Raw genomic sequence first — 27,478 nt, 5'->3', positions numbered from 1 at the left:
TCATTTATGTGCACTGTGTACAGGGAAATATTTGCCCATTTTATATTTGTCCCTTTCACCTTCATTGTCTAAGGGCAAATTTAAAACTGGGCAGAGCAGTTTTCTATCTTTTAACACTACTGTGTCTGACCAAATTTAAAATGGGGTAGAACTGTTTGCAAGCGCAAAAGGGGGGAAAACCACAGGACAAAATAAGCCTGTATACAGTATTGAGGAACTATTTTTCTTCCTCCAGAATCTCTAGATACATTTATCGTTCATTTACGGTAGTGATGTAGTTTTCCATGCACATTACTTGTATATCAAGTAGTAACGTTATTTTTTCATAAAGAATACTTCCAGATATCATTGAGATAAGCTTCTTTTCATGACTGCAAGTCTTCACTGTATATGTACTCAGTGAGTGATTTGCTTTAATAAACAATAAAGTGCTTTCTTTGTTGTTTAATCAGGTGATGAAGGTAGCTAGCATAGCAGAAAATACATGTATTCATAACCCACGTAAACGAGTCACGAAATTTTTTCTGCAATGCTAGCTACCTTCAGCACCCAATAAAACAAAGAAAGACATTTTTATTGTTGGTTATATTTATGGATTTTTAAAAAATATAAACTAGATTAAATATCATATCATTGACCATTTCGTTACTTGGAACAGCAAATGCACCCCTTAATCTTGACGATGCTCTATATTTGGTTCTGGTTACGTGGACAGTGGTAACTAAAAATCTGGATCGCACTAGTTTGCAACAAACATGTATTCATTGTCTTTGATGAAAGCAATGTCAAAAGGAATATAAGTGAAAAGATTCAGTGAATGTAAATACTGTACATGTATATGTAAATAATCACAGTCTGAAAGTCCAAGAAAGGCAGTTTCCCTTGCAATCATGATTCTCTCTTACATGTCAAATTAAAATAACATGAGCTAAGTTTTCTGTTAAGGGCAATAGTTTTAAGTAAAATGTTTATGGTTTCATTCATTTTCTTGAATTCTATCATGACTATGGTTTCATTCATTTTCATGGAATTCTATTGTTACTGTCATGCCAAATGATGGTTTTGTTGCTGTGTGAATTTGTGAACTACAACTGTACAGTTTTGTTGCTTTGTGAATTACAACTGTACAGTTTTGTTGCTTTGTGAACTACAACTCTACAGTTTTGTTGCTGTGTGAATTTATGAACACTGTACGGTTTTGTTGCTGTGTGAATTTGTGAACTACAACTGTACGGTTTTGTTGCTGTGTGAATTTGTGAACTACAACTGTACGGTTTTGTTGCTGTGTGAATTTGTGAACTACATTAATAACAGTGTCTGAGTATCATGGTCTTGCTCATCACCATCAACACTGGGAGTTCAGCAAATAATGAATCCTTTCTCTTACATTTCTTTTGAAATTGGCATTGCTTTCATCTCCGAAAATGAATGCATGTTTGTTGCAAACTAGTCCAATCCAGTTTTCTTAGTACCACCTGTATTTGAAATCATTTCCAAATATGGAGCATCATCAAGGTCAAAGGGTGCATTGGCTGTTCTGTTTAATGCAACAAATGGGTTGACCATATGATATTTTATTACTTAATTCTAGTTTATATTTTAAAACAATACATAATAATATAAACAATAAAATGTCTTTCTTTGTTGTTTCATCAGGTGATGAAGGTAGCAGTCAAAATCTAATTAAAATTAGATGTTAGATCCGCTCACACACACTCAATATGTTTGTGTAGCAAATACATGTACAATATATGTGAGCGGATCTAACATCTAATTCTAATTAAATTGGTAGCAGTCATTGTAGAATTTTTTTTACACAACCCACATAAAAACGGATGATGCATTTTTTCTGCAATGCTAGCTACCTTCATCACCCGATGAAACAACAAAGAAAGCATTTTATTGTTTAAATGAAAATGCAGATACTTGACAATTAGTAAAAATACAATACTGTTGAATTTGACTAAATTTTATTGTCAATATAGCACTTTTGTATGTAAAACTTCTAAAAGCTGCATAGTAGTCAAACCTATGATTCTTTATACCAGTCTGTATATGGTTTACACATAACTTTCTTAATAAAACTTTTTTTTTTGGCAATTGCTGCTTACAGAGTAAAAATAAAATATACTCATTGTCAGATAATTTATACGTACAATGAAATACATGTGTATGGAATTTCTCGGAGATTACATCTGTACCACAACCATTGAAACCTTTGCCGATTATCATTCAATTTTTTTTTTTTAAAACGCAATTACAGACTTGTATGAAGTCTTATACCCTATATTAAATATGTATATGTGGAAAAAAAATACATGTCAAAGTTGTTTAAGAATCTTGAGGTTCCGTTATAATCATTGCATCACTTGTACTAGCTGAAAACATTTTAATTACATAATCAATGCTAAAGAAATGACCCCAAATACAATTTGAATCATGATAAACTTGTATATATAAAATAAACAAATAACAAAATATGACATCAACAACTTCACACTAAAATCTAGTGCTACTTATAAATTAACTTGATTATGACAACAACAAAAAAAAAAACCCAATCTACTTCATTTGCACACAACTGGACGAAAAATTACACAACAAGAACAAAATGAGACCTTTTGATTCTGAGTAGAGAGTGTTGAAATACACAAACACTACGTGACTATATCACAGATATAACATTGTCAAATGTCATGGCACACAGACATGTAAAACAGAGTTAGAAGATGCCTGACAGGGAAAGAGTTACTGTCTGTTCACAGCTATAGGTGGGAGCTTTTCACTCTTCGGGAAGTCATGGCTATAATAAAATGCATTCATTAAGGCACTATTTATAGATTATTTTCTCCATCTTTTATACAAAAATGTATCTAATATTGTAACACCATCGCTGCATTGGTTTAATGTATGAGATTTTTTTTAATATATGCAAGTATGTAAAAAAAAAAAAAAACGTAAACAGGTATAAACTTTGGCACATTAGTGAAAAAATATTAATTGAATTACACGCTAGTCAGGCAAATCATTAAATCCTTACCGAACACACACATTATACCATCACTACACAAAAATTACAACAAATTGTAATTAATATTGGTTAATCTTAATGTTTATAAAGCATGTTATTGAACTCTTTATTCCACTATTTCAGACTTTAACAATTATATTATGAACATTCAACTATATTTTAGCATTTTCAGCTTGAAGTAAAAATAAATATTGTAAATATTAAGCTATACCAATTATCAAGCCTTTACACAAACTTTCAATATTACCAATATATCAAGAGAACAATATTCTAAATGTTGGATTCCAAGTTTTTCTAAACAATGTATATCAAATAAGAAGGATTGTTGTAAAACTAAACTATATCAGAGATCTACTTATTCACCATATGGCTGTCCTGAATTAATTATACATTTAACGTCGACCACACATGTAGTTTTTGGTGAAATCACCCTTTGACAAAAACAAAGAAATTCTTATTCAAATTAGGCATTAAGTTTTACTTTTGATGACAAAATACATGCTCAACATCTAGACTCAAATATCAATATGTACATATGAATTGTTTTCAATTTCTCCCTATACAAATAAATTTTAATTGATAAATGATTTGTTTGAAACTTTTTTTGGTTTATATTTTTCCTCCCTCTCTTGTAAGTTTTGATCTGACGTTAAACACAGAATTAATTTCAGATGGCTTCAGTTTAGTGAAAGAGGGACAGGAAAAATTCTTTATATCGACGGTTTAGTAGTCACAAGGTGCCAAGAATATCTTGACATTAAACCTTCAAGTTGTCAAAAGCTAGCCTTCTAATATATCTAAGCAATAACCAAATGCTGTGATAAGCAACCTAACTTATCTGAATTTGTTTTCAATTGTATCAGGATACTTGCAAATTCTTTTTAGCTTTTCTTAGGAAAGACATTTAAATTTTTAATAAAGTAATGCTACATGTATATGAATTCTACTATAACAATTACTTTTTAAGCAGATATCAGTGAGTAAGATTCTGCAGTTTACCGGTACACATCGTCATATGGCAGTTTGCACTAAATTTCACAGGGCCAATATTTCCTATGGCAGTAAGTTTAGATACTTTAGAATAGATAAATGTCATTTCCACAAGTCCAAAATGACACAAAGCAACAAAGCCAAGATCTTAGCTCCTACAGGCTGTAACAAAAATTCACTACCACTCTCAGTGGTCTGGCTCATACAGTCTGTAACAAAAATTTCACTACCACCTACTTGCATAGCAATCGTAGTGGCCAACAGCTAATTTTCTGAAAAAGAAATGAAAGGCCCTTTATTTAGATTTTTGTTAATAAGTGCCTCAAATTGTGTGCAAATGGTAGATCAATAACGATAATATATTTTCAATGTTAAAACATTTAAAATATTAACTAATTGCATTATTTATTGATATGCTTAAGCTTTCACTCTTCCTAAGGTCACCAACTACTGTTAATAAAGCATAAAATGTTAAATAATGTGAGAGATGCACTCTTTGTTAATGTTGAAATTTGCTGGATCACCAAAGCAATAAATTCACTTTCAAACAGTTACGATGAATTCCTAATTCCAAATCAATAACCTGGAAGATATAATATTTTTTATGTTTGATGTTTTTATGTAAATTTGAATATGATAATGGACTCACTACTAAAGAGCGATAGTTCAAGAACTAAATAGGTATCCAATGGCATTCTGTGACTAATCATTTAATCCACAGCTTCTAAGTAATGCTGTTAATATAAAAATGACCCCAAAAAATGAAGAAAACACCCCACTGAAGACTAATATTACATATACATTATTTGTATATAGCATCAAATAATCTATATTACATTTATAAAGTGCCTATCAATGCTGGACTTCTTAGGGGGTGGGGGTGGGGGTGTCTACATTTACATAATTTACTCAATTATGTTTAATGAACGAACAGTCTTCATCCCTCAGATTCTCCACAAGAATAAGTATGACAATAAATATGTTCACAAACTGTCCATGTTTGAAAATACACTTACATAGACATCAGAAGTATAAAAAAAACAAAAAAAAAAAAACAAACAAAACAAAGGCCAATACATTGATGATTGACTTCTGACCAAACGTAAAACAAATTGCGTATCAAGATGAGGGGGAAATGAGATATCAATTCAACATTAAAGAAAATGTGTATGAAGAAACATGTTGAATGGTCACATTATATAGAATATGCCACTATCCATGACAAACAACATGTAATGTAAATGGGGGGAAAAATTGAAAGGACTAATTTAACTAATTTTGAACATATTAAATATAAGATGTGCAAAACATTTGCAAATACAATTAAAATTTCTATCAGATGAGAAGAAAGTTTGTAATAAGAACTTACTTCTGTGAGAGAAATATTTTATAAACATACAAACATATAATTGCAATTAAGATTTCATAGTACAAAGCACATCTTTGTACAAAATTTTACATACAGTGTACATTGGCAATTCTCAAAAGTATACATTTGTAAAGAATAAAAATCAAAAATACATGTTACAAAATTCTTTATACTACTAAAATGACAAGAGGCTCATGGGCCACAATGCTAACTTGGTCCTGTTGTTTTCCATCAGAAATTTTTTAAAAGACTGAACCAACACAACATTGGGATGCATCAATATTACTAGCTTAGCCTTGCTGTTATGGAGAAGATCCCCCCCCCCCCCTATTAATGTAAGTAATGTATCGTGTGAAAATTTGCTCCTTGATTCTAGCCCCACTCTAACCCCCAGGGCCCATAATCTGAAGAAGAAAAAATGAGTCCACACAACTTGGTAATGTTTGCATATTAATATGATTTTGTGTGGCCCTACAACTCTTGAGAAGATTTTTTTTTTTAATTACAGTTTCCTACATATTCTGGGGCATTGATCTGTGCTACCTGAAGAATGCTTGCATATTGATATGACTAATCATGGCATTGCTGCTCTTGAAAATAAGTAAATAAGATATGTAAAGATTTTCTCATAATTATTTTTATGTAAAATTTTTATCCCCTATTGAAGTCCCATCCTACCTCCCCTGGGCCATGAATTAAACAAACTTAAATCTGCACTACCTTAGGATGATTGCATGCTAATATAAGTAATCATGGTCCTCATAATCTTGAGAAGTTTTTAAAAGTTTGTTTTATATATATTCCCATGTAAAACTTTGATCCCATATTGTGGCCTCACCCTACCCCAAGGGGCCATCATTTGAACAATTAGGAATCATTCATTAAGGAAGTTTTTACATAAGTTTTTCTCTTCTGGTCCAGTGGTTCAATAGAAGAATTTTAAAAGATGTCTTCATATTTTCATCATTTCTTAACTATCTCTCCTTTGAAATGAGTGTAACAATTCTAAACTGGCCCTTATCCCAAGGATGCTTTATGGCAAGTTTGGTTGAAAATGGCCAAATGGTTCTGGAGAAGAAATCAAAAATGTGTAAAGTTTACAGACAGATGGAGAGACTGCCAATTAGACAGATAAAGTGTAATAAAAAAAGCTCACATGAACTTATAGCTCAAGTAAACTTAAATAAAATCATGAAAAATTCAAGATTGAAAGACTAAAATTTTCTTAGTTCTTGATTTAAGGTTACATATGTGATGTTTCTTGTATTTTTCCCCCTAAATTTTTTTTTCATCTCCTTAATATGAGGAGTCGTGTATGATTTCCAAAAATAGATTTAAATTTCTATATTGTAGTAATATCGCTAAACTTCACATATCGGCCTGGTTAGCTCAGTGGATGGATTATCTAACTAGTAATGCAAGGGCCCCAGGTTCAACCTCCAATTGAACAAATTAAAAGATTTTTATCCCCCTTTTTTGCTACAATAGTAATGTTCATTATGAACTACCTTTGTTAATACTTTACATTTTTTACTTTTACTTGCCACAGTTAGGAACTACCAAAATATGGAAACTCTAAAACAGACCAGGTAAAATACCAATATAATAATAAAAATTTCTTTTGACAGAAACAAGATTATATCATTGAAAATTCTCAAATATATCCCTAAAAGTAAAAGATTTTGAGAAAAGGAGAAAAGGGTAATACATATATATACATAAAATAAATCATTATACCTATATTATGCAGAAAATAATTTCTACTAAAAATTAAAATAAAAGAAAATAAGGACGACTGAGCTTGAGACAAAAAACTCTATCACTGAAGCATTTAAAATTACCACCTACAGATTGAAAAACAAATTTCCATTGGGCACTATTAAAGCTAATGTTGTGAACAAGTAATTGTCCTTTTTGGTACACCGACTTTGACTGTAGAAAAACAAAACACCCGAAGACAATGTCACGAATAACGACAGGAAAAAGAAAAATTCTACTAGATACGATCTTACAACAGCCACCATTTACAAAAGTTTAGTATTCCATTTACCAAACTACATGCAACCAAAAGTGAAACTTCCATTCATAAAAAAAAAACTTACCCAGAATGACTTTGGTGAACTAACATCACCATTTTGTACACTGCTCTGTAATATGCAATGCAGGCTTTACAATGCACAGTTTTCAAACTTATTATTAGACAAATTATACAATGTATCAAAAATAATAAATAATTTACCCTATACATGTATAAAAATTACCTTGATAAAAACGAGCTAAAGCAAATCTTTAATAGTCTCAATTAATTAATTATTAATATATCAAAAAGATCACTAAATATACTAATTTTGTTGGATAATTTGTTTACAATCAAATTTCTAAACACTTCAACATCCATTTGTACTGATGAAAGACTTGGTATATCATTCAATTAGAAAGAGGAGAAGTAAAAATTATAATATAGACTGACACAGATTTTATCACATGAATGATTCTTTTAGTATTTTTAAAACTCTTTCAACTAAACCTTTGACACACAGATATAGCAGCTATGACAAAGTGAATATTGTATACATGTAACAAAGACGTAACAGCATCAAAGCAGACAATGTTGTAGACAACTGTGTATCCAATTTACTTTTAACAATTATATCTAAAAAAAAATATATAAAAACTATTAAAAATACAAATGATGATGACTAGACTATTAAAATAGAACAATCACATGAATGTAAATGCTGATGATATCATGAAACGTGTCAATACATTCAGCCATGCAGTGTTAAGATCAAAAATGCTCACCATCAGTTAAAAAAATGTCACAATCATGTGTTTCTGAAATGAGGAGTTGCCTCCTTAAAAAATATTGTGTACTGTACATTCAGTTCTCTGTATGAAAATTCATTATCTCCAGAATTGCATAATCTTTGATTACTTTGGCACAATTTTTGTGGAGTCTGAGGGTAATCTATTGGAGGCAGACCTCGCCCGCCTCGTTAACAACTTAGGAAACGGAGAAAAGGAACACTCTCTCTCAGTTTGAACACATGAAGTAAACGCACTTTCTATGGCAGATTTGGTACAACGAACATTATCTTCACTGTCCAATAAACTACACTTTTCAGGGTATATGAAATTTTCTCTGCCAGACTCAAAGATTTTGACAACTCTTGATACACTGGAGCACAATTCTGGAGAATGTGAATTTTTATAGACAGAGTCGGGGTAAATTGACTTCAACTTTTTCACGCCAAAATCAGTTAGATAAGAAAACCCAGACAATCCGCTTTCAGTCTGCGAGCCATGCAGCGTTACCTCAGACCGGCTACTCCACTGGTCAGGGCTCTGGTCAGGGCACTGGTCCTGGTGGATAACAGTGGTACAGATGTTGCTGTTTGTGTTGGTTGTTACCGACTTCAAGCTCCAAATGGACCCAGACAGTGAAGTAGGAGATAAACGAGAAGCGGGACAATCTTCAGACAAATCATTAAGAATTTCATTGTTGTTATTAGATCTTAATTTAGCTTCAGAGGGATCTAGACCTGCATCATGGTGAGGCAAGTCAAGATCGGAAGAAATGCCACTGTCAGCACTGGACTCTGTCGGAAATCTTTTTATTGTCTCCCCTCCCTGCATTTCTTGTGCTTCAGTTTTAGATCTCAAACTAGTGCAACTACCCTCCTCACACTCACTCTCTGTGGCTTCAGATGAAAAGCTATCAGAACTTTGACCTTTAACCCGAAATTTACCACCTCTCCCTTTCCTATATTTTTTTCTCACCTTGCGAGAGTTCTCGGGGCCAATTCTTCGCCCCCTTTTTAGACGTTGTATATAAGCTATTGGGGGATGAATACGTGGCCGAGGAGTATTCAAACCATTCAAATTTGCAATAGCTTTGAGATTCTTTTTGTACTTTGTCTCATTTTTCATAAAGGCTGGCATGCGGAGACAGTCTTGTCGTGCTAACCGTTTGCACCTGCTCATTTCATCCACACACATTTTACCACTCATCAAAACCTGGAAATCAATGTTGTCTATGTTGCGTAATATTTCCACAGCACCTAAAAATACAACACTGAAGTCAAATTAAAGTTCAACATTTCTGATACATGTATATACAACTGTACTTCATTTCAAAAACTGGTTACCGTAAACACTTTAAAAATTTCAAAAAATACATAATTATATTGCAAATGTGCAAAAAATAAGCATAATATTCTATAGAATTCATGGCTAAGTTATAAGGAGATCATTTGTCAGTTCATTGTCCAAATCTGAGTAAAGGGGAGCAACTCTTCTTTGAACATTCCTGTGCTACTCAGATATAAAAACAAATACAAATAAACAAATACAAATCAGAGAAAAAATAAAAACAATCAAATACCCTCAAAATAGCACTGATCTTTTCCATAACCACCCAAATCATTGGGATCTATCAATCCTCGTTTAATTCTCATGCAAAGGCGCCATCTGTGGTCTGGGCTTTTGACAAACACGGTAAGGTGATCAAACAGCTGCTTAAATGTCATCTCTGCTGATTTACAGGCCGCATCTACAAAATAATCCAAATATATCCAGCAAATATGCATAATCTGTCAGTCTAAAACACATATACAGTGTAGAGTTCCCGAAAGTTCTGTATATAATGTCATTTCTTTATTGCAGAAATCACATTTAGAGCTGTGCCAATGTGAGGTTTAATTGATTGATTGATTGTATCTTATTTAACGTCTCACTCGAGAATTTTTCACTCATATGGAGATATCACCACGATCGGTGAAGGATTTCAAATTTTGGCCTATGCTCAGCGCTTACAGCTGCCATCGAGCAATGAGGGTTCTTTAGCGTGCCACAACCACTGTGACACAGAACATCCATTTTTAAGGTCATCTCCGAGGACCTGTGACATTCACACCTGATGCTGAGTGTTTGGCAATGGAACTGTCACTACCTATTTTAACAACTTAGTTCTGTCACGTCCGGGATTCGAACCCCGACCTTCTGCATGCTGGGCGAATGCTCTAACCTGTCAGCCACCTCGGCGGTCATGTGAGGTTTAAACATTATGGCTTCAAAACATGCAGAGACAAATATGTGATAATTACACTGCTGTTTTACAATGAAATCTGGGTCAAATATCGAAGCCGTAGATTTCTTATATAACGCGAGTACTTAATTTTGTGAAATGGCTAATGCAGATTCCTTATTTTATGCGAGTACTTAAAATGGCAGAATGACTTGTATATGTCAAATCACGTAAATGTGAATTCGCATGTCATCTGTTAATAACAAGTTCTTGCATGTAATTTCACAACAGAAAATTAAAAGTGAGTAATCTTATTTCGCGAGTGATGCCTCTCGATGATAAATTCCTCGCGTATATTTAGGAATTTACATTATTCAGTGTGAGTTTGTGAAAATGTGAAATCACAGGTGCTGTATACCCCAAAGACAAAAATCTATATAAAATAGTGGTAAATGAATATAAAAGTAATAATTGACTCTGCAAGAGCTTTTCTCAAATTGAAACAAATCTGAACCACTTGCATATAATATAACTACATGTACAATGAAGTGTATACAGATATATAAAACACAATGAAATCTTACAATACTGAAGAGCTGAGCTCCATAGGTATCGGACTTTGGCATTCAGCACTGTGTTGATACAGGCCAGCCCCTCCTCTGTCCGAAGCTGTTCCAAACTCCCCAGACCTCGAACACCAAAGCGCTTCCTGTCCATAAACCAAGGCTGTAAACCATCGTTAAAAGATCGAAACTATAATGTTAAGGAAATTAAGATACATGCACTGCATGAGAGTAATAAGTATTGATGCCAAATTGGATTTTAAAAACTGATTATCAAATTTTGCTAATGCCAAAGTTCTATTTCGATCTGATTTGATATAAACAGGATGAAGTATTGCCAAAAATAAGAAAGAATCAAAACATTAAAATCACACATTATGTAAATAAAAACTCTATACTATATATGCAAAAGAAAATTCATTTCAAATAGAAGTACAACTGTATAAAGAACATAGAAAACACCATTCTTATATATGTGTTTGAAAACACACAAACTGGGAAAAGCAATTAATACAAGTATTTGTAAGTGTCCAAATAACGCATGACATTTCTTGATCCGAATCTGTTACACTTCAACATTTAGATTAATACACTTTACATAGATATGAGTGACAATCAAAACTTCTACTGTTAATTATTTAATTTTGGTGCAAAAAACTTAATATGAGAGTTGAGCAAGTTACAGTATACATCTAGCTGTAGTGGTATGTAGGCTTAACCGTGTAAAACCATAGTCAAACTCCTATTATGCTTTTTTTTTTAAGGAATTAAATTCTCTTAAGAAAGTATAAAATTTGGAAATATTTTATGTATTTAGCCTTCATACGGAGTATAATCATTACTAGTGTTGAAAAATCGGAAAAATTTCATAATCGATCATAATCAGAAGAACTGTATTGATCAATGATCGATATACATGTAATTGGTATTTACATGTAGTTAATAAATGTTTATTATTTTTGGGGTTATTTCTATTTAGTTTTATGGATATGTGCAGCAAACACACTAGCTGGTGTCACTGAATTCCCAGTTTTCAATGTGGAGTCCACTCTGACTCTCCCCCGCACATGTCTCGATATAAAAGAGGGATTAAACAGTCAGATGAATCTCGGATTAGATATGAATTAGTGTACAGACAACAATTGATTATGAAAAATAGAATCGATAATCAGAATCGATGAGCCAGAAACGATCGACAATCGATTGTCGGCAACAATCGTTTCATCACTAAACATTACAGTGTACTTTTCATTGTTTGTAGTTTTATGACAAGACAAGCCGGCATTTCATTTACATTTAGCATGTGTGTGTACACAGGAAGTGTGAGAGACCCATGTAGTTTTAAGATTTCAGTTTGGTGGCTCTATGGTGGTCACTCTTGTCTTGCGCTGAAATTCAATAATTTGCTAAGGATACGAAATGTGTTCCTATTTCGTGGTCTGCCAGGCATCGGATTCCACACTCCCTGAGGAAGTTGTTGTCATCCGTGTTCTTGATCCAGAAAGAGTAACTCCTTGCTTCTGGTTTGTTGTATTTTGCATGTGGGCCAACCCACATCATTCTGGCACTGAAATTATATCATTATCAACCCACATCATTCTGGCACTGAAATTATATCATTATCAACCCACATCATTCTGGCACTGAAATTATATCATTATCAACCCACATCATTCTGGCACTGAAATTATATCATTATCAACCCACATCATTCTGGCACTGAATTTATATCATTACCAAGCCACATCATATCATTATCAACCCACATCATTCTGGCACTGAAATTATATCATTATCAACCCACATCATTCTGGCACTGAAATTATATCATTATCAACCCACATCATTCTGGCACTGAAATTATATCATTATCAACCCACATCATTTTGGCACTGAAATTATATCATTATCAACCCACATCATTTTGGCACTGAAATTATATCATTATCAACCCACATCATTCTGGCACTGAAATTATATCATTATCAACCCACATCATTCTGGCACTGAAATTATATCATTATCAACCCACATCATTCTGGCACTGAATTTATATCATTATCAACCCACATCATTCTGGCACTGAAATTATATCATTATCAACCCACATCATTCTGGCACTGAAATTATATCATTATCAACCCACATCATTCTGGCACTGAAATTATATCATTATCAACCCACATCATTCTGGCACTGAAATTATATCATTATCAACCCACATCATTCTGGCACTGAAATGATCATATGTACATGTACAGACAGACATAAAGCATACATAATTTTTCATCTCTATTTTGCTTTAAAATTTAGGAGTATCTTCCATATGGTGCCTGTATTATTCAATTTAATCATATTGATCCATATTTCATAATTTTGTTGAGTACATCCAACATGATGATAATATATCACTGTGTTCTCTATTTTTGTCTTCACAATAGCAAAATAACTACATGTTTAAAAGCACAGACAAAATAATATCAGAACAATTGTATATATCTAAAATATAAATTAAACAATCTCACTACACGTAAAAACTGACTTGCACTTTTAGAGTTGGCTCACTTTTATTTTACTGTAAAGCTTTTAAGAAGTCCATAGTGGGTTTTTTATTTTACAAAAAAAAACACACTTTAAAATGAAATTTTAGGTAAAACACTGTAACTGCAAAAATACTAACCTTGAAGCTAAATTAGTACACCATATAATGCTCATGGCTCCATCTAATTTATTTTCCTTAAGGTACTCCAATAAGATATCATTGGCTGCATCTTTGGTAATTTTCTCTCCATACATAGCTTCCAGGTATTTATGACCATCTCCGTATTTTTGCTTCACAACATTCAAAATGTGTTCAGCTTCTCCAAATAGATCAAATCTAATCTGATTACTGGCTTTGTTGTAAAGGTGCTCGATTTCTTCCTCGGAGCCTTTCAACACAAATTTTGGTAGCCTCCCATGTTTTAAAAATCGCTCTTTCTGCTCTTCCAAGTTCAAAGGACAGATTGCAGTGGCAAACTTGGCTGGTTGCTGTTCTAGGGTTTTTATGTTAGTGGATTTACCTCCAGAGAAAGCTCGTTGCTGGTATTTCTTGGTCATGTTTAAACCCAGAACAGTTGTGTATGACTGCCAGATAAACGGCCACCACAGAGAATCTGGGAAGAAGAAAAATTGTTTATTTTTGTATATATACTGACATACATGTACAAGAATACATAAATACCAAGAATAACCCATGAAAGCTTGAAAACTTATTTCCAATGGGGGCCCTTTAATTGCTGCGAAGATGTTTGTGCTAAGGGGCATTTATATAAACTAACAATAAAAATATAAATTAATACTCTCTTACTGGCAACACACCCAGGCTCTCTTTTCCCCCCATTTTGTTGAGAGCTGTTCATGAAACGATGCAATATATGATCCCAATACTGACAAAATATAAGTGCGACTCTAGAGAAATTTGAAGTCGGCATTGGGAGCATATTGCATCATTACATGTATCTAAAAGAAGAGGCATCTATGTATATACATAGCTTTTAAGATAAACATAAGATTGAAAGTGGAAAATTTAAATGCGCAAATGAGAAAAACGGAAATAAAAAAATACCTAGGCTAGGCCTAAAACAAGAATTTTTGAACTTTCTTAAATTAAATTAATCTGTGAAGGGGTGCTTTTGTCGCATACTGAGTAATTAGCATAAGTAACAGGGTGATGTAAACAGCATCCATTAATTGACAATACAACTGACAAATAATGTTAAAGTATGAAAGTCCCAAGATTTAAATGGTCATTGATCATGATGGTATTTACGTACACGCGGGCTTTACTCCATATTATAAACCATTCTCTTTTTATCTTATCCTTTTGTTTGCAAGTAAAAACAAACATTAAATTCACTATACCTCCTTAAAGTGGGTAGGCCCTATAGGTCTGCATCATTCAGAATTTTGCATATTCTGCAAAATAAAAAATCTGCCGCCATATCAAAATAACATAGTCGCCAGGGAAGTGCAATGACGTCACATTTATGGCACAGTAGTAAAGAATGCAGAGAATATCCGAATGGCTCTGTCCAATAAACTTGTCTTTCCCCCCGCTCCCGCCACTCCTTGATCACTGGTATTAGGTAGCTCATTACACCAAATTTGGACTCTAAAGTATCTTATTTGCAAACAAAGCACCTTTTTTTTTTTTTATCATACCTGGATAAATAGAATAGAATATCTTAATATTATAAGAGTATATGGGCCACAAGCCTAAAAAAAAAACTAAAATATAGAACCGCATCTGTAGGCCCTATATACCTAAAGCATGATAGAGCCAATAATTTATGCATGTGATTTTCCTGTACCTTACAGAAAGTAGAAATTGACTTAATTATGAAGGTGGTCGGCGGGGGAATTATGATAAATCGGTTCTATATCCTTCCTTCTTTTCTTTTTTTTATTGGGGGTTATGCGCTTAGAATAGAATAGATTTATTTGCAATGCAGAGCCCAAACAGGGCATAAGAAGGTAATATTACAAACATAAGAATATAGAGTTGAAATGGATTGAAGCACAGTGAAATACAAACATGAGTAGTGGAGGGCGGGGGGGGGGGGGGGGGGGGGGAGGGGGTACATGGGACAAGAAGGAAGGATCCTGCACGTACTCATATGATTATCAGTGGCGGATTTAAGGAGGGGTGCAGCCGGCGTCCTCTCCTCCCCCATAAATTATCAACTTGAAGTTTAAGGTAAATAATAATAATAATAACCTTTATTTATCCAGGATAACACAAATTAGCATATAGCTAGTTTCCATCGTGGTCCTGCATTAAAACATATACACAAACATAAAATTAACATCTAAAATTAGTCTCTAAACATGAATACGATATAAAAGGAAAAACAAGGGGGGGGGGGGGGATATAGCATAAGACACACCTAATTAGTGATAAAATTATTACCTAGATATGAATACATGACATAAAAGGAAAGAAGAAAAAATAGCATAAGGTAAATCGTGCATGGTCTCTTGTTTAGAAAAATGTAAACGATAAAGTTCTTCCACTCTCGGAGAAATAAATGACACATCTTTTGATTTATTGAATTACGTTTATTAGGATAACTTACACCCCCCCCCCCCAAGTTCATATTTGTGTCATTTTATTAAATTCGCCTTATTAAAAATGACTACATATGAGTATTACATGGCTTATCATCGTCGATGTCATCACGATGATGGTTATGAGCAACGAATGTAACAATATTATTGGAAATTTTGTCAATTATACATATATAGCTGTTCATTACTAAGAAAAGTTTATTTATCATGAACTTTTAAAGTTTATTTCTTTATCTATCTTCTGGATAATCACTCTTTTATGATTTATGTATATGAACTTTCTATTGTTTGATTGCTATCTGGGTCCAAAATTGGAAATAAATTACTTACTTACGAGACATATTTCAAGCCCTATAAAATCTGTCAAATCCAGGAGCTACCGGGGTTGGACCCCCACCAAAGCTTCGCCCTGGACCCACTGGGGGCCTTAAGGCGGCCCCAGACCCCCTGCCTCTTAAAGTTGCGCCCCTGTAGCTAACTACAATTTCTGGATCCGCCCCCTGGTTATAAATGTACATATATGTAATTCAAAGAAACAAATGAAGCTGATCTTAACGTAAGGTGAATAACGGGTTTCATATACACTAAGCGCACGGTACTGGTGTCACTTTACGTTACACTTATAACGTCATAAATTGTGGCAAAATATAATCACGAAAGCAACGTCACATTTTAAACAAATTCATTATCTCCAAGCTGTAATATCATAACTAAAGCACATGCATAATTTAATGTTTAAAAATTGAAAATAAATCTTTGTACGTGTATAGTGTACATTCATAAAAATTATGAATTCTTAGAAATACTCCAAAGTATACGTACTGTATTTATTTCACCGTGCCTACAACAGTAGGCATGTTGTATGAAATAAGGGTACCCGTTTCGGTAGGTTTCGTTTTGCTTCGGTAGATTTCGTTTCCTTTCGATTTCGTTTCGCATTTTACAGGTAACCATCCCATGAAATAAGGCTTGCAATTCTTATGAATATGACCTCTGAGAAATTTGAACACAGTAAAAAAAATCAGTTTTGGTTTTTTCTAGGATATATATAGACTTGCTCAAGTCTCTATGTTTAATAATCATTGCTCTCTTTAATACTTTTTATTAATACCAAACACGGAAGGGGGAGGGGGGGGGGGTTAAAAACTCCCGTACGTTTCTGTCATTGATCTACATCGATCACGTTCTGAAGATAGTGGGGAAAAAAAAAAAAAAACAACCAGCGCATAGAAAGTATATGTAGTTTTGCGCTTTATAAATGAATAATAATAACCACGGTGAGTTGAAGTGAGAGTTAAAAACTTCCAAATAATATTACATTTTAACGTTTTAATGTTCACTTTCATTTGTGAATAAACAGTAGAAAAGGTATACAGAGTGTTATTTATACTCGTATGTTTTACTTGCGAATCGGTTAGTTTCAATATATATCATATTTAGTTTTGAAGGGGTGGTCTCGTGAAAACCGTGTGACTTTAGATTTTTTTGTCAGATGTTGAACTTTTGATCTAATGATATTGTTATTCATATGCGGAAATCTTGATTTGTATTCGATAATCTTGATATCTATATGCGGACGGAAATTTTGATTTATATGTGAGAAATCTTGATATTCATATGCGAATTTTTTTTTATTTTACTCTACGAGAGAGAGAGAGAGAGAGAGAGAGAGAGGGGGGGGGGCTTCCTCTACTCTTCTGGAGTACCAACGCATGTGGGCGAAATATTCCAGGGGCAATCGCTCACACCCGCCAGAGATCACCTGGGTCCTAAATACAACAGTGAGGTTGTTCAACACGTCACTGATACTCTAACAAGATTTTGACATTCAATTCATTTAATATGTGACTTATGTATATATCTTTCATTCATTGGAAGGGGGGGGGGGGTACATAAGATCTAACACGCTATATATATCCACCGTTCTGGTGCCTGTGCTCACATCCACCTCCTAGGGAATGCTACAGGCTGGTGCATGTTGGAAACTGTAGGAGGGTCCACAGTTTGCTCTGTACTTGCTCTTTAAACCAGGTAGCACGCAGGAGACAGATGAGATGCGCAGAGATCTCTTCCCCCTTAGAACGTGACCACCCGTTCAGGTCCAGGCACCTATGTCCACATAGGGCCCCCTGTGTTGCCCCTACGTTGGTAGTCAAACTGACCGCCTCCCCAGTTCCCCACAAAAAATTTCACGCGACCCTTTCCGCCATATATGTAAATTTGCACCCTGTTTCTGATTACGATTAATAAATATTCAAATTTGTATCACTCTTGTTAATCCAGCTAGCTAAGCTGCGTATGGGGGTTTACAGGGCAGCCACCCAAGTTTCGACATAGCTACTGGGTTTATTCAGCATATTAGGGCAAGGTCAACTATTCAATTCAGGCCAAATGTCTCACGGCTGGTAGTGCTGTATATTTATTAAAGTTTAATTTTAGCAGAGTAGCTCCTCTAGTTAAATTTAAGACATCCGAGGTCAGGTCATGGTCAATGAAGCTAATTCTTTTATCAATTTTTGAAATTATGTATTTCACCTACAATCAATAATGACTAAATCCATGCGTACATCTAGCATGTGTACATCAACATTATCAAATACGAATCAAATATTATGGAATATAAATCGAGATTTATATAATTATCGAATATAAATAACAAGGTTACCAAATGTAAATAAATAACAAGATTATCGAATATAAATCAAAATTTTCGCATATAAATATTAAGATTATCGAATATAATTAAAATTTTCTCATATATGAATAACAAGATTATCGAATATGATTAAAGAGTTTCGTATATAAATCAAGATTTGTATAATATTGCAACGTTTTACACACCGTAAGTGTATCTGTTCAATGCTGAATTTTTATATGCATACATACAGTACATCGTCGCAAACCACGGGTTATTGTTTCATTCTATTTCACAAACGTTTGTGAAATAGAATGAAACAATAACCCGTGGTTTGCGACGATGACATACAGTAGTACATGCAACAAAATGTAGTCTGTACAATTGTCATTTGATAAAGTCAATTAAAGTATATGTACCAGATCTAGAGCAAAATATATCTATGAGATACACATGCTATAGCTTAAATACCTTGTATACTATTTTTAAAAATCATTTTAATTTAGATCATTTAAAAATAATAAAAGCAACATTTTACGTTTTAGCTAGACGTAGGTTGTGTACATTGACGTCGCGTCATTGCGCGACAAAATCACATGGGACATTTATTTGGACATTAAGTATCTTTTCGTTTTCCTAAATGGACGCGGGATAAAATGAAATGTTGTATATTCTATATAGTAAATTTTATGTACTTTCTGTAAGTTATATTCATTAAAATATTCGCGTTGGAATAATGCTTAGAAATAAGACATAAAATGGTAGAATTGTTTAAAAAGCGCGGTATTTGTAGAATAAGGACATTTCACTGGACACCGATAAAATCAATCTACTTCATGGATATACTCAGAATTTTATAATACTGGTATACATTGTGCTCTACGATACATGTACATTATAAATGTAACAAGGATAGTCAACTTCCCCCTGTATTAGGCGTGCTACTGGTCATGATGATTTGCATTTGCAGTCTATCTACAAACACGGGACACCACTGACAGGCACTGTCTTTGCCATTTTTAAGGTCGCTATATCAATTCTATGAACTAAATGTTTAAAGTAATTGGTTTATGGTTTTTAGATAAGGACGTCACAATCATACACCAATTCTTACGTTATTTGGGACAAAATCAATCATTTTATTAATCTGTGGATAAAGTGTATGCGTATTTCATGTAACGCGGGACAACGAAAAATGACGACATCTGCGTGTATTTATTGCTAATGAAATGCGTGTAAATTATATTTTATATAAGCTATTATCATTATTTATATATTTTCCTTGCCATTGATGTATAAGACTTTAATAATCCACAAAATATACAACTGTGTAAACATAGTGGAAACATTTTCTAATGCACGTATGAAAGTAACACCAGTAGCGTGCGCGACGTCATAAATATTGTATTTACTAAACTCTTATACTGATATTGATTTCAATTTTATATGTATTCACATAATATTATCATTATCCACGGTTGTATTCACATATAATTATCATTATCCACTGTCACTGAAACTGGCACTGTCCTGAGATGTGTGAAGCAGTTTGTTATTTATTATTGTTAATTTAAATCTTGTCTGCAACAATCAGTATTTCATATATAATTATAGATGTGTGCAGTGCAGAAGTGTTAACTCTGACAGTATTAGTACTTCTGAATGATTGTTATTTATTTATATTATTATAATTAATTGCTTGTTAACCTGTACACCCCCCCCCCCCGGATGATACCGCGTGTGTGAAAAAGTATTATTTTTTTCTTTCAAAAATTAGATTTTTAGTTTATAGCTAACAGGAAAGTTACGTAGTTAAGTAGAGGTATTGTTTAATAATTTTACAAACTTTCATCGTGAATAGTTTGTATGCACACATGATACACTATTTAAATGACCGATATCAGTGGCGGATTTAAGGGGGGGGCGCAATTTTTTTTTTCAAATTGAAGGTAAATCGTGGTCTCTTTAAACGATAAAAGAAGCAATAATTTCTTCCACTCTCGGAAAATTAAATGACAAAATCTTTTGATTTATTGAACTAATTCTATTGGGAGAACTTACATTTTTTCCAAAACCCCTTAAAATTAATTGTGTCATTTTATTAATTTCACCTTATCAAAAATGATGGAAAATAGTAAAAATGGCTACATATAGGAGACATATTTCTATGGAGCGCCAAATTAACATAAACTCAAATAATTGAAGATATCTTCAATTATTTGAAGATATCATCAATTCATTTGATGCGCGCAACAATTGAATTAAAGATCTCTTCAAATAATTAATGATATCTTCAATTCTGAATGATTGCGCGCATTAATTAAATTGATGAGAGCATTAATTCTTCAGCTGATTTGATGCGCGCTTTAATTGAATTAATGATCTCTTCAAATGAATTAATGATATCAACAATTGAATTGATGCGCGCTACAATTCAATTGAAGAGAGCAATGATTGATATAATGCGCGCATTAAATCTATTGATGAGAGCAATAATTTAATTGATGCGCGCATTAATTCATTTGATAAGAGCAATAATTGATTTAATGCGCGCATTAATTCAATTATTGCTCTCTTCAATTGAATTAATGATATCTTTAATTCATTTGAAGAGAGCAATAATTCTTTTAGAGAGAGAGCAACTATATAATTAAAGATATCTTCAATTCAACATATCCTCAATTGAGAATTAATGATATCTTTAATTGAATTGTTGCTCTCTTTAAAAGAATTGATGCGCGCATTAATTCCTTATACAAAAGCATTGTAAATAATTAAAGATATCTTCAATTGAATTAAAGAGATCATCAAATTATTTATACCGAGCTCTAAATCAATTATTGCGAGTAATATTTCTACGAAATTAATGCTCTCATCAATTGAATTGAAGAGAGCAATAATTGAATTAATGCGTGCATCAAATCTATTATTGCTCTCATTAATTCAATTGATACTCTCATCAATTGAATTGAAGAGAGCAATAATTGAATTAATGCGCGCATTAAATCAATTAGTGCTCTCATTAATTCAATTGATGCGCACATTAATTCAATTGATGAGAGCAATAATTGAATTGAAGCGCGCATTAATTCATTTGATGAGAGCAATAATTGATTTAATGCGCGCATTAATTCAATTAAAGAGAGCAATAATTGAATTGATGATATCTTCAAATAATTGAAGATATCTTCAATTATTTGAGTTTATGTTAATTTGGCGCTCCATATATTTCAAGCCTTATAAAATCTGTAAAATCCAGCCCTCAGACCCCCTGCCTCATAAAGTTGCGCCCCTCCCCCTACCGCAATTCCTGGATCCGCCCCTGGATATACATATATTTCTCTCATTGATAAGAAAAAGTTTTATTGTATGTTTTTAAAAAAATCACTGTAATGTAATGTTTTAAGCAACAAAATGAAATTATCTCGTCAGGACAGGAAAGATACACCACACAATAAACAAGATGCCCATGGGCCACATCGCTCATCTGGGTCAACTTGGCCCTGCAGTTGTTCAGCGCTTGTGTTTTTCGTCGATGGCTTTGAATACGATTGGTTTTATTCACTGACAGTATATGCATAAACTAATACAGATAACACGTAATCATTGGTCATATAAAACTGACGATAAAACAAAGCGTTGGCCTGATATTTGATCATAGACACGCAGTGTCGAACTTATCCCGATCGTCGGAATTGTGTTGAGATGTTGGATAAAATTAGAAAGAGTACGGTGCATATATTCCTGAATGAATGCTTTATTCCGTAACCATATGCTTTCCTGCCAAATATATCCATAAATTGAAATATCTACATCTTTATTATATACTTTCAATTTCATCTCTTCTTTTTTCTTTAAAAGTTTGCGGGCATATATCACACAATATATGCCCGGAAACATTCCGGCCCGCAAACATTACGTCACAATCAAATTTCTACGCCGTTAAAATTCAAATTTTTCGTGTTTTTCATCTTTTACTCAGTTAAACCGATAAAGTTATTGTTAAAAATAAAATTATTGTTAGTTTCTAAATGAAATTGAAAGTATATAATAAAAAGGTTATAGACTTTGTATGGGAAATATGACGACCTCGTTTTTTGTCGCGAACGGACCTCGCCAGCTCGGTCCGTCTACGCGCCAAAAAAACTCGGTCGTCATATTTTCCCATACAAAGTCTATAAACTATAAATATTGTCCCAATTTGCGGTCACAAAAAGCCTACACCATACACGTTGGGGAATACTTGGTGTGTAACGAGCTCAGACGCTTTGCACCTATGATGCACAAGATTAATATGCACATCTCCAACTGGCTATTATTTGGGAAGATCCCACTATATAGCCATCTTTCCGTGGGGGAAGACCTCGTATATCGCCAGTTTTGTGTGTGTGTGTGTGTGTGTGTGGGGGGGGGGGGTACTGTATAGTAAGTTTTCCAGGGGGGGTGGGGGGGTGGCTGTTGGAAAAGCCTACTATACGAGACCTGTGCACTGTCGCTAACAATTTTAGCTCACCTGAGCTGAAAGCTTAAGCAAGCTTTTCTGATCGCTTTTTATCAGTTTGTCCGTAAACTTTTCAAATTTTCATCTTCTTCTCCAGAACCACAGAACCAATTTCTGTCAAACTTGGTACAAATTGTCCTTGGGTGAAGAGAATTAAAGTTTCTCAAATGCAGGCCCATGTCCTCTTCAAAGGGGAGATAATGAAAAAAAAGAGGCAAAAATAGGGTGGGACCATTTAAAAATTTTCTTCTCAAGAACCACTGGACCAGAAAAAGAAGAAATTTACAAGAAAGCTTTCTTACTTAGTGTAGATTCAAGTTTTTAAAATGATGCCCCCATGAGGTAGGGTAGGGCCACGATAGGAGATCTCAGTCTTACGAGCGGAGATACAACAAATCTTCTCAAGAACTACAGGGCCAGAATAATTAAAATTTACCTGAAAGCTTCCCGACATAGAGTAGATTCAAGTTTGTTCAAATTGTAACCCCTGGGTGGGTGGGGGGACTACAGTAGGGAATCAAATTTTTACATGCAGATACATATAGAAAATTATTTTAGAATCTTCTAAAGAACTGCAGGACCATGATTAGTCATATTCAAATATGCACTCATCCCCAGGAAGTACAGATTCAAGTTTATTCAGATTGTGGCCAAGTGAAGTAGGATGGGGCCACAATAGGGGGTCAAAGTTTTACATGGGAATATGTAGGAATCTTCATCTCAGCAACAGCATGGTCATAATTAGTCATTGATATGCAAGCATCTTCAGGTAGTTCAAATTCAAATTTGTTCCAATGCAGGGGCCCAGACCTGGATTTCTCGAAAAGAACTTAAGTCAAAACTTCGACTTAAGTCTGAGATTTTACTCAAAATTTGATTGCTCAAATAGAAGAAAACTCAAACTGAGATATTTTTGGGAAATCAAAGCCTGATGGTAAGGTGGGGCCACAACAGGAGATTAAAGTTTTATATTGGAATATACAGGAAATTCATTTAAAAAAAATCTTTTCTGAGTAGCAGGGTCACACTAAATCATATCAAAATGCAAATTTCCCCCAAGTTGTGTGGATTCAGGTCCCCTATAGTTTATATTGTTGGGGGCGTATTGTTTTGCTTGTCTGTCTGTCCCAAACTTTGACCTTGCTCATAACTTTTGAATGATGAATGATGGGGCTCTCATATTTCATATGCACATTCCTAGTGACAAGACTATTGCTTTGCTTCCAATTTTTTTAACTTTGATGTGACCTTGACCTCAAGTGGTGTTGGACCAACCATTAAGTAACTCTAACCTAAGCAATATCTTCTGAACTATCTATGGAATGGATTTTATAATTTGCATATAGATTCCTTAGGGTAAGACCTTACATTTCATACATGACCTAGTGATCTTGACTCAAATTTCAAAACTTTGACCTAACTCATAACTTTTGATTCCCGTGGGGATCCGGGTTAGAAAAGGTCCTCAGTATCCCTTGCTTGTCGTAGAAGGTGACTAAATGGGGCGGTCCCTCAGATGAGATTGCAAAAAACGAGATCCTGTGTCACAGCAGGTGTGGCACGATTAAGATCCCTCCCTGCTCAAAGGCCATAAGTGCCGAGCATAGGCCGAAATTTGCAGCCCTTCACCAGCAGTGGTGATGTCTCCATATGAGTGAAATATTCTCGAGAGGGTCATTAAACAATATGCAATCAATCAATCACAACTTTTGATTAGTGAGTGATAGGGCTCTCATATTTGATTTATGCATTCCTTGTGACAAAACCTTGGTTTAGTACGAAATATTCTATCCTTGTGACCTTGGAGTTTGACCTACTTTCAAGAAAACCTAACCTATTAAATATCTCATTCATCTATAACAATATTCAGAGCAGCAAGGTCATGTTAATCATATTGGTATAAGGCATCTCTATGTTGTGTGAATTCAAGTTTAATTGTCATGACCCTTTGGGGATAGGTTGAGGCTACAATACGGGGTCAAATGATTCATGAGAATAAAGATTGAAAAAAACTTTGAAAAATCACAACAGCATGGCCAGGGTGACTCAGGTGAGCAATGTGGCCCATGGGCCTCTTTGTAGGGAAAAAAATCTTTGAAAATTCAGAATTTGCAAAGTAGTCTAGAAGATAACGAGAAGTGCGAAAGTCTCCAATAGAATTCAAACCCACTCGAACACTCTAAGATTCTCCATCATTACCAATCTCTGGCTGGTAATACCAAAGCGCAAACCTACTAGGTATTTATAAAAAAAAGAAAAAAGAGACGGAGCTGATTTTAATCATATTGTATTTTTTTTCTGTTTTTATTCACAAATGAAAGGGTATATTAACCATCACTTTAAATGTATATGTACATTAAAAAGTTAATTTGTTTCAAAAAATTGTGTAATCGAAGCTTGCGCAAGGTTATACCACCTCACCTCCCCTACAACTTCTTGAATTTAAAATTTAACCAACATTGCTTGTTTGATCTCATCCCTTACCAATGGTATTCTAATCAAATGTTTTGTTTGACTATAATCTAATTTTGTTGAATAGACATGGAGTGCCCTTCTTTGATATACGTAATCAATATCAAAATGAGGGGTAAATGGGGGGAAATTCGTAGAAGCCTGCAGAAATTATCACATGCTTTCATTGCTCCTTATACCGTTCTTATACATTGTAATATAGAGTTTTACCTCAAGTTGAAAGGTCAGTACTTATATTGAAAAATAAATACATGGACATTGATACAGCATAGATTTTTTTTTACTGACAAAACATTGATAATTTATGTAAATATTTCAAGAACATCACAGAAACAAAGCTGATTTGTCGTCCTGTAGCTATGGACACACAAAATCCACTGAAATTGAAGGAAATGTTTATTTGTACAGTACACACGTTCAGTCACAAGACTGATGTAATGAATGTTAAGAATGCCCTCAAATATCCCTGCATTCCTCTACAGTGCACTCACAGAGATTGATGGAATTCGGTACTATGATCCTACAAACACACCTACATACACACAGTCATCAAGTCAATCCTCTTCTGACTGTCTCTTTTTGGAGAGGTCTGTTGTAAGAAAGGTCTTCAAATCTCCCGTCTCACCAAAAGTGTCTTTCAGCACTTCTGCTTTCTCTTGAAAATAGTTTTTATACCATTCTACATGTTCACGCTTCTCTTTGACAGTTAGATTTGGGTTTTGAGCAAGACCAACTGTTACTTGTTCCATAAACTTTGATATGGGGCCACTTTTAGGGAAATCCTCAAGCAAGTCATCAAAAAACACATGATCAGTGAATGAAACATCTTTTTCCTCTTCAATCCCTGAAATACCATAATCATGATTTAAATACATTGAATATCTACAGCTCCTTAATGGTTCAAGCTAATGGAATAGTGGCAACTTATTTTGCTAATTATCAATGGAATAGTGAGAGCAATGATTAACAACAATGGGATAGTGAGAACTTACCTTGCTTATTATCAATGGGATAGTGACAGCTTACCTTGTTCATTATCAATGGGAAAGTGACATCTTACCTTGCTTATTATCAATGGGATAGTGACAGCTTACCTTGTTCATTATCAATGGGATAGTGAGAACTTACCTTGCTTATTATCAATGGGATAGTGACAGCTTACCTTGTTCATTATCTATGGGATAGTGATAGCTTACCTTGTTCATTATCTATGGGATAGTGCCACATCTTTCCTTGCTTGGTAAGCTGTATCATTTCCTCAAAGTCGTTGTAAGTTACTCTATTGCTGATCAGTTTTTCATGTTCCTCTCTCTCGAGCCGATACCACAAATTGTCGATTGGATCTATAAAGTACCATCCAGGAAAACGTGTCAAAGCAGTTTCATAAACTGAATTCATACTACGGATTTCATCCATTATGTATGGATTTCCCCGTTAATGGATATGCTATTTGTGGTACCACAGTACAAATATATCTGCATGTAGTCATTTTGTATGTCTGCTTTAGCCAGATAGCGGTAGAGATTGGGTATCTTTAACTCAGTGGTACATTGGATGTGTAGGGACTTTCTCCCTCTGCTATCCACTATATAAACTTTTACACTAGGGAAACTTGGAACTTTGGAATTTGCTACATGTATCTTCTACATCCTCTCTCTCTCTCTCTCTGAATATTGTAATTAGTAACAAAATCTGTTTTATCATTGGCTTAAAATTCCAGGCATTTTCCGTTGATATGCTTGAACAGAAACAAAAAAGGGCAAAGAATCATTTCTAAAAATC

At 34.0% G+C, this 27,478-nt stretch overlaps 3 protein-coding genes across 12 annotated transcripts in view; 1 reads left to right on the top strand and 2 right to left on the bottom strand.

The window, feature by feature from the left end:
- Nucleotides 1-27,478, top strand: part of LOC125675520 (glutamate carboxypeptidase 2-like) — a 283,989-nt gene that overhangs the window by 80,568 nt on the left and 175,943 nt on the right. The window lies entirely within an intron of this gene.
- LOC125675850 (microtubule-associated tyrosine carboxypeptidase-like) lies at nucleotides 1,954-15,008 on the bottom strand. 9 transcript variants are annotated; one of them, XR_007370683.2, is made up of 10 exons: nucleotides 14,883-15,002; nucleotides 13,660-14,134; nucleotides 12,396-12,546; nucleotides 11,001-11,169; nucleotides 9,775-9,942; nucleotides 8,706-9,451; nucleotides 8,193-8,225; nucleotides 7,493-7,537; nucleotides 4,259-4,293; nucleotides 2,766-2,803 (listed from the first exon to the last, which is right to left on the bottom strand). XR_007370683.2 is itself a non-coding variant. In XM_048913676.2 (9 exons), exons 2-7 carry the CDS (start codon nucleotides 14,076-14,078, stop codon nucleotides 8,199-8,201), a joined length of 1,680 nt encoding a protein of 559 aa, XP_048769633.2. In that variant the 5' UTR covers nucleotides 14,079-14,134; nucleotides 14,883-15,002; the 3' UTR covers nucleotides 1,954-2,803; nucleotides 4,259-4,293; nucleotides 8,193-8,198. The 9 variants fall into 9 exon arrangements, 6 of the variants coding, with proteins under 6 accessions (XP_048769633.2, XP_048769629.2, XP_048769632.2 ...); XR_007370682.2 differs by having other exon boundaries at nucleotides 1,954-4,293; XM_048913676.2 differs by lacking the exon at nucleotides 7,493-7,537 and having other exon boundaries at nucleotides 1,954-2,803.
- LOC125674913 (vigilin-like) overlaps nucleotides 25,961-27,478 on the bottom strand; it is a 65,183-nt gene continuing 63,665 nt past the window's right edge. For both annotated transcript variants that reach the window (XM_056158500.1, XM_056158501.1), the window contains exons 46-47: nucleotides 26,893-27,039; nucleotides 25,961-26,540 (exon numbers count right to left, since the gene is read on the bottom strand). In XM_056158500.1, coding sequence (XP_056014475.1) covers nucleotides 26,251-26,540; nucleotides 26,893-27,039 — 437 coding nt within the window. In that variant the 3' untranslated portion in view covers nucleotides 25,961-26,250. The remainder of the gene's footprint in view (nucleotides 26,541-26,892; nucleotides 27,040-27,478) is intronic.

This window comes from Ostrea edulis, chromosome 3 (assembly GCF_947568905.1).
Source record: "Ostrea edulis chromosome 3, xbOstEdul1.1, whole genome shotgun sequence".
In the NCBI taxonomy this organism is placed as follows: domain Eukaryota; kingdom Metazoa; phylum Mollusca; class Bivalvia; order Ostreida; family Ostreidae; genus Ostrea; species Ostrea edulis.
The sequence above is the reverse complement of the archived record's forward strand: the minus strand, read 5'-3'. Positions and strand labels throughout refer to the sequence as shown.

What these genes read in the sequence shown, in the direction of transcription:
- LOC125675850 (XM_056158512.1), bottom strand. Translation starts at nt 14,078, where the DNA reads ATGACCAAGAAATACCAGCAACGAGCTTTCTCTGGAGGTAAATCCACT. An exon ending in TGTACTAATTTAGCTTCAAG is followed by an intron (nt 12,547 to 13,659) that starts GTTAGTATTTTT and finishes ATATAATTTCAG; the next exon opens with TGCCAGAATGATGTGGGTTG. An exon ending in AGATCAGTGCTATTTTGAGG is followed by an intron (nt 9,452 to 9,774) that starts GTATTTGATTGT and finishes TTGTATTTTTAG; the next exon opens with GTGCTGTGGAAATATTACGC.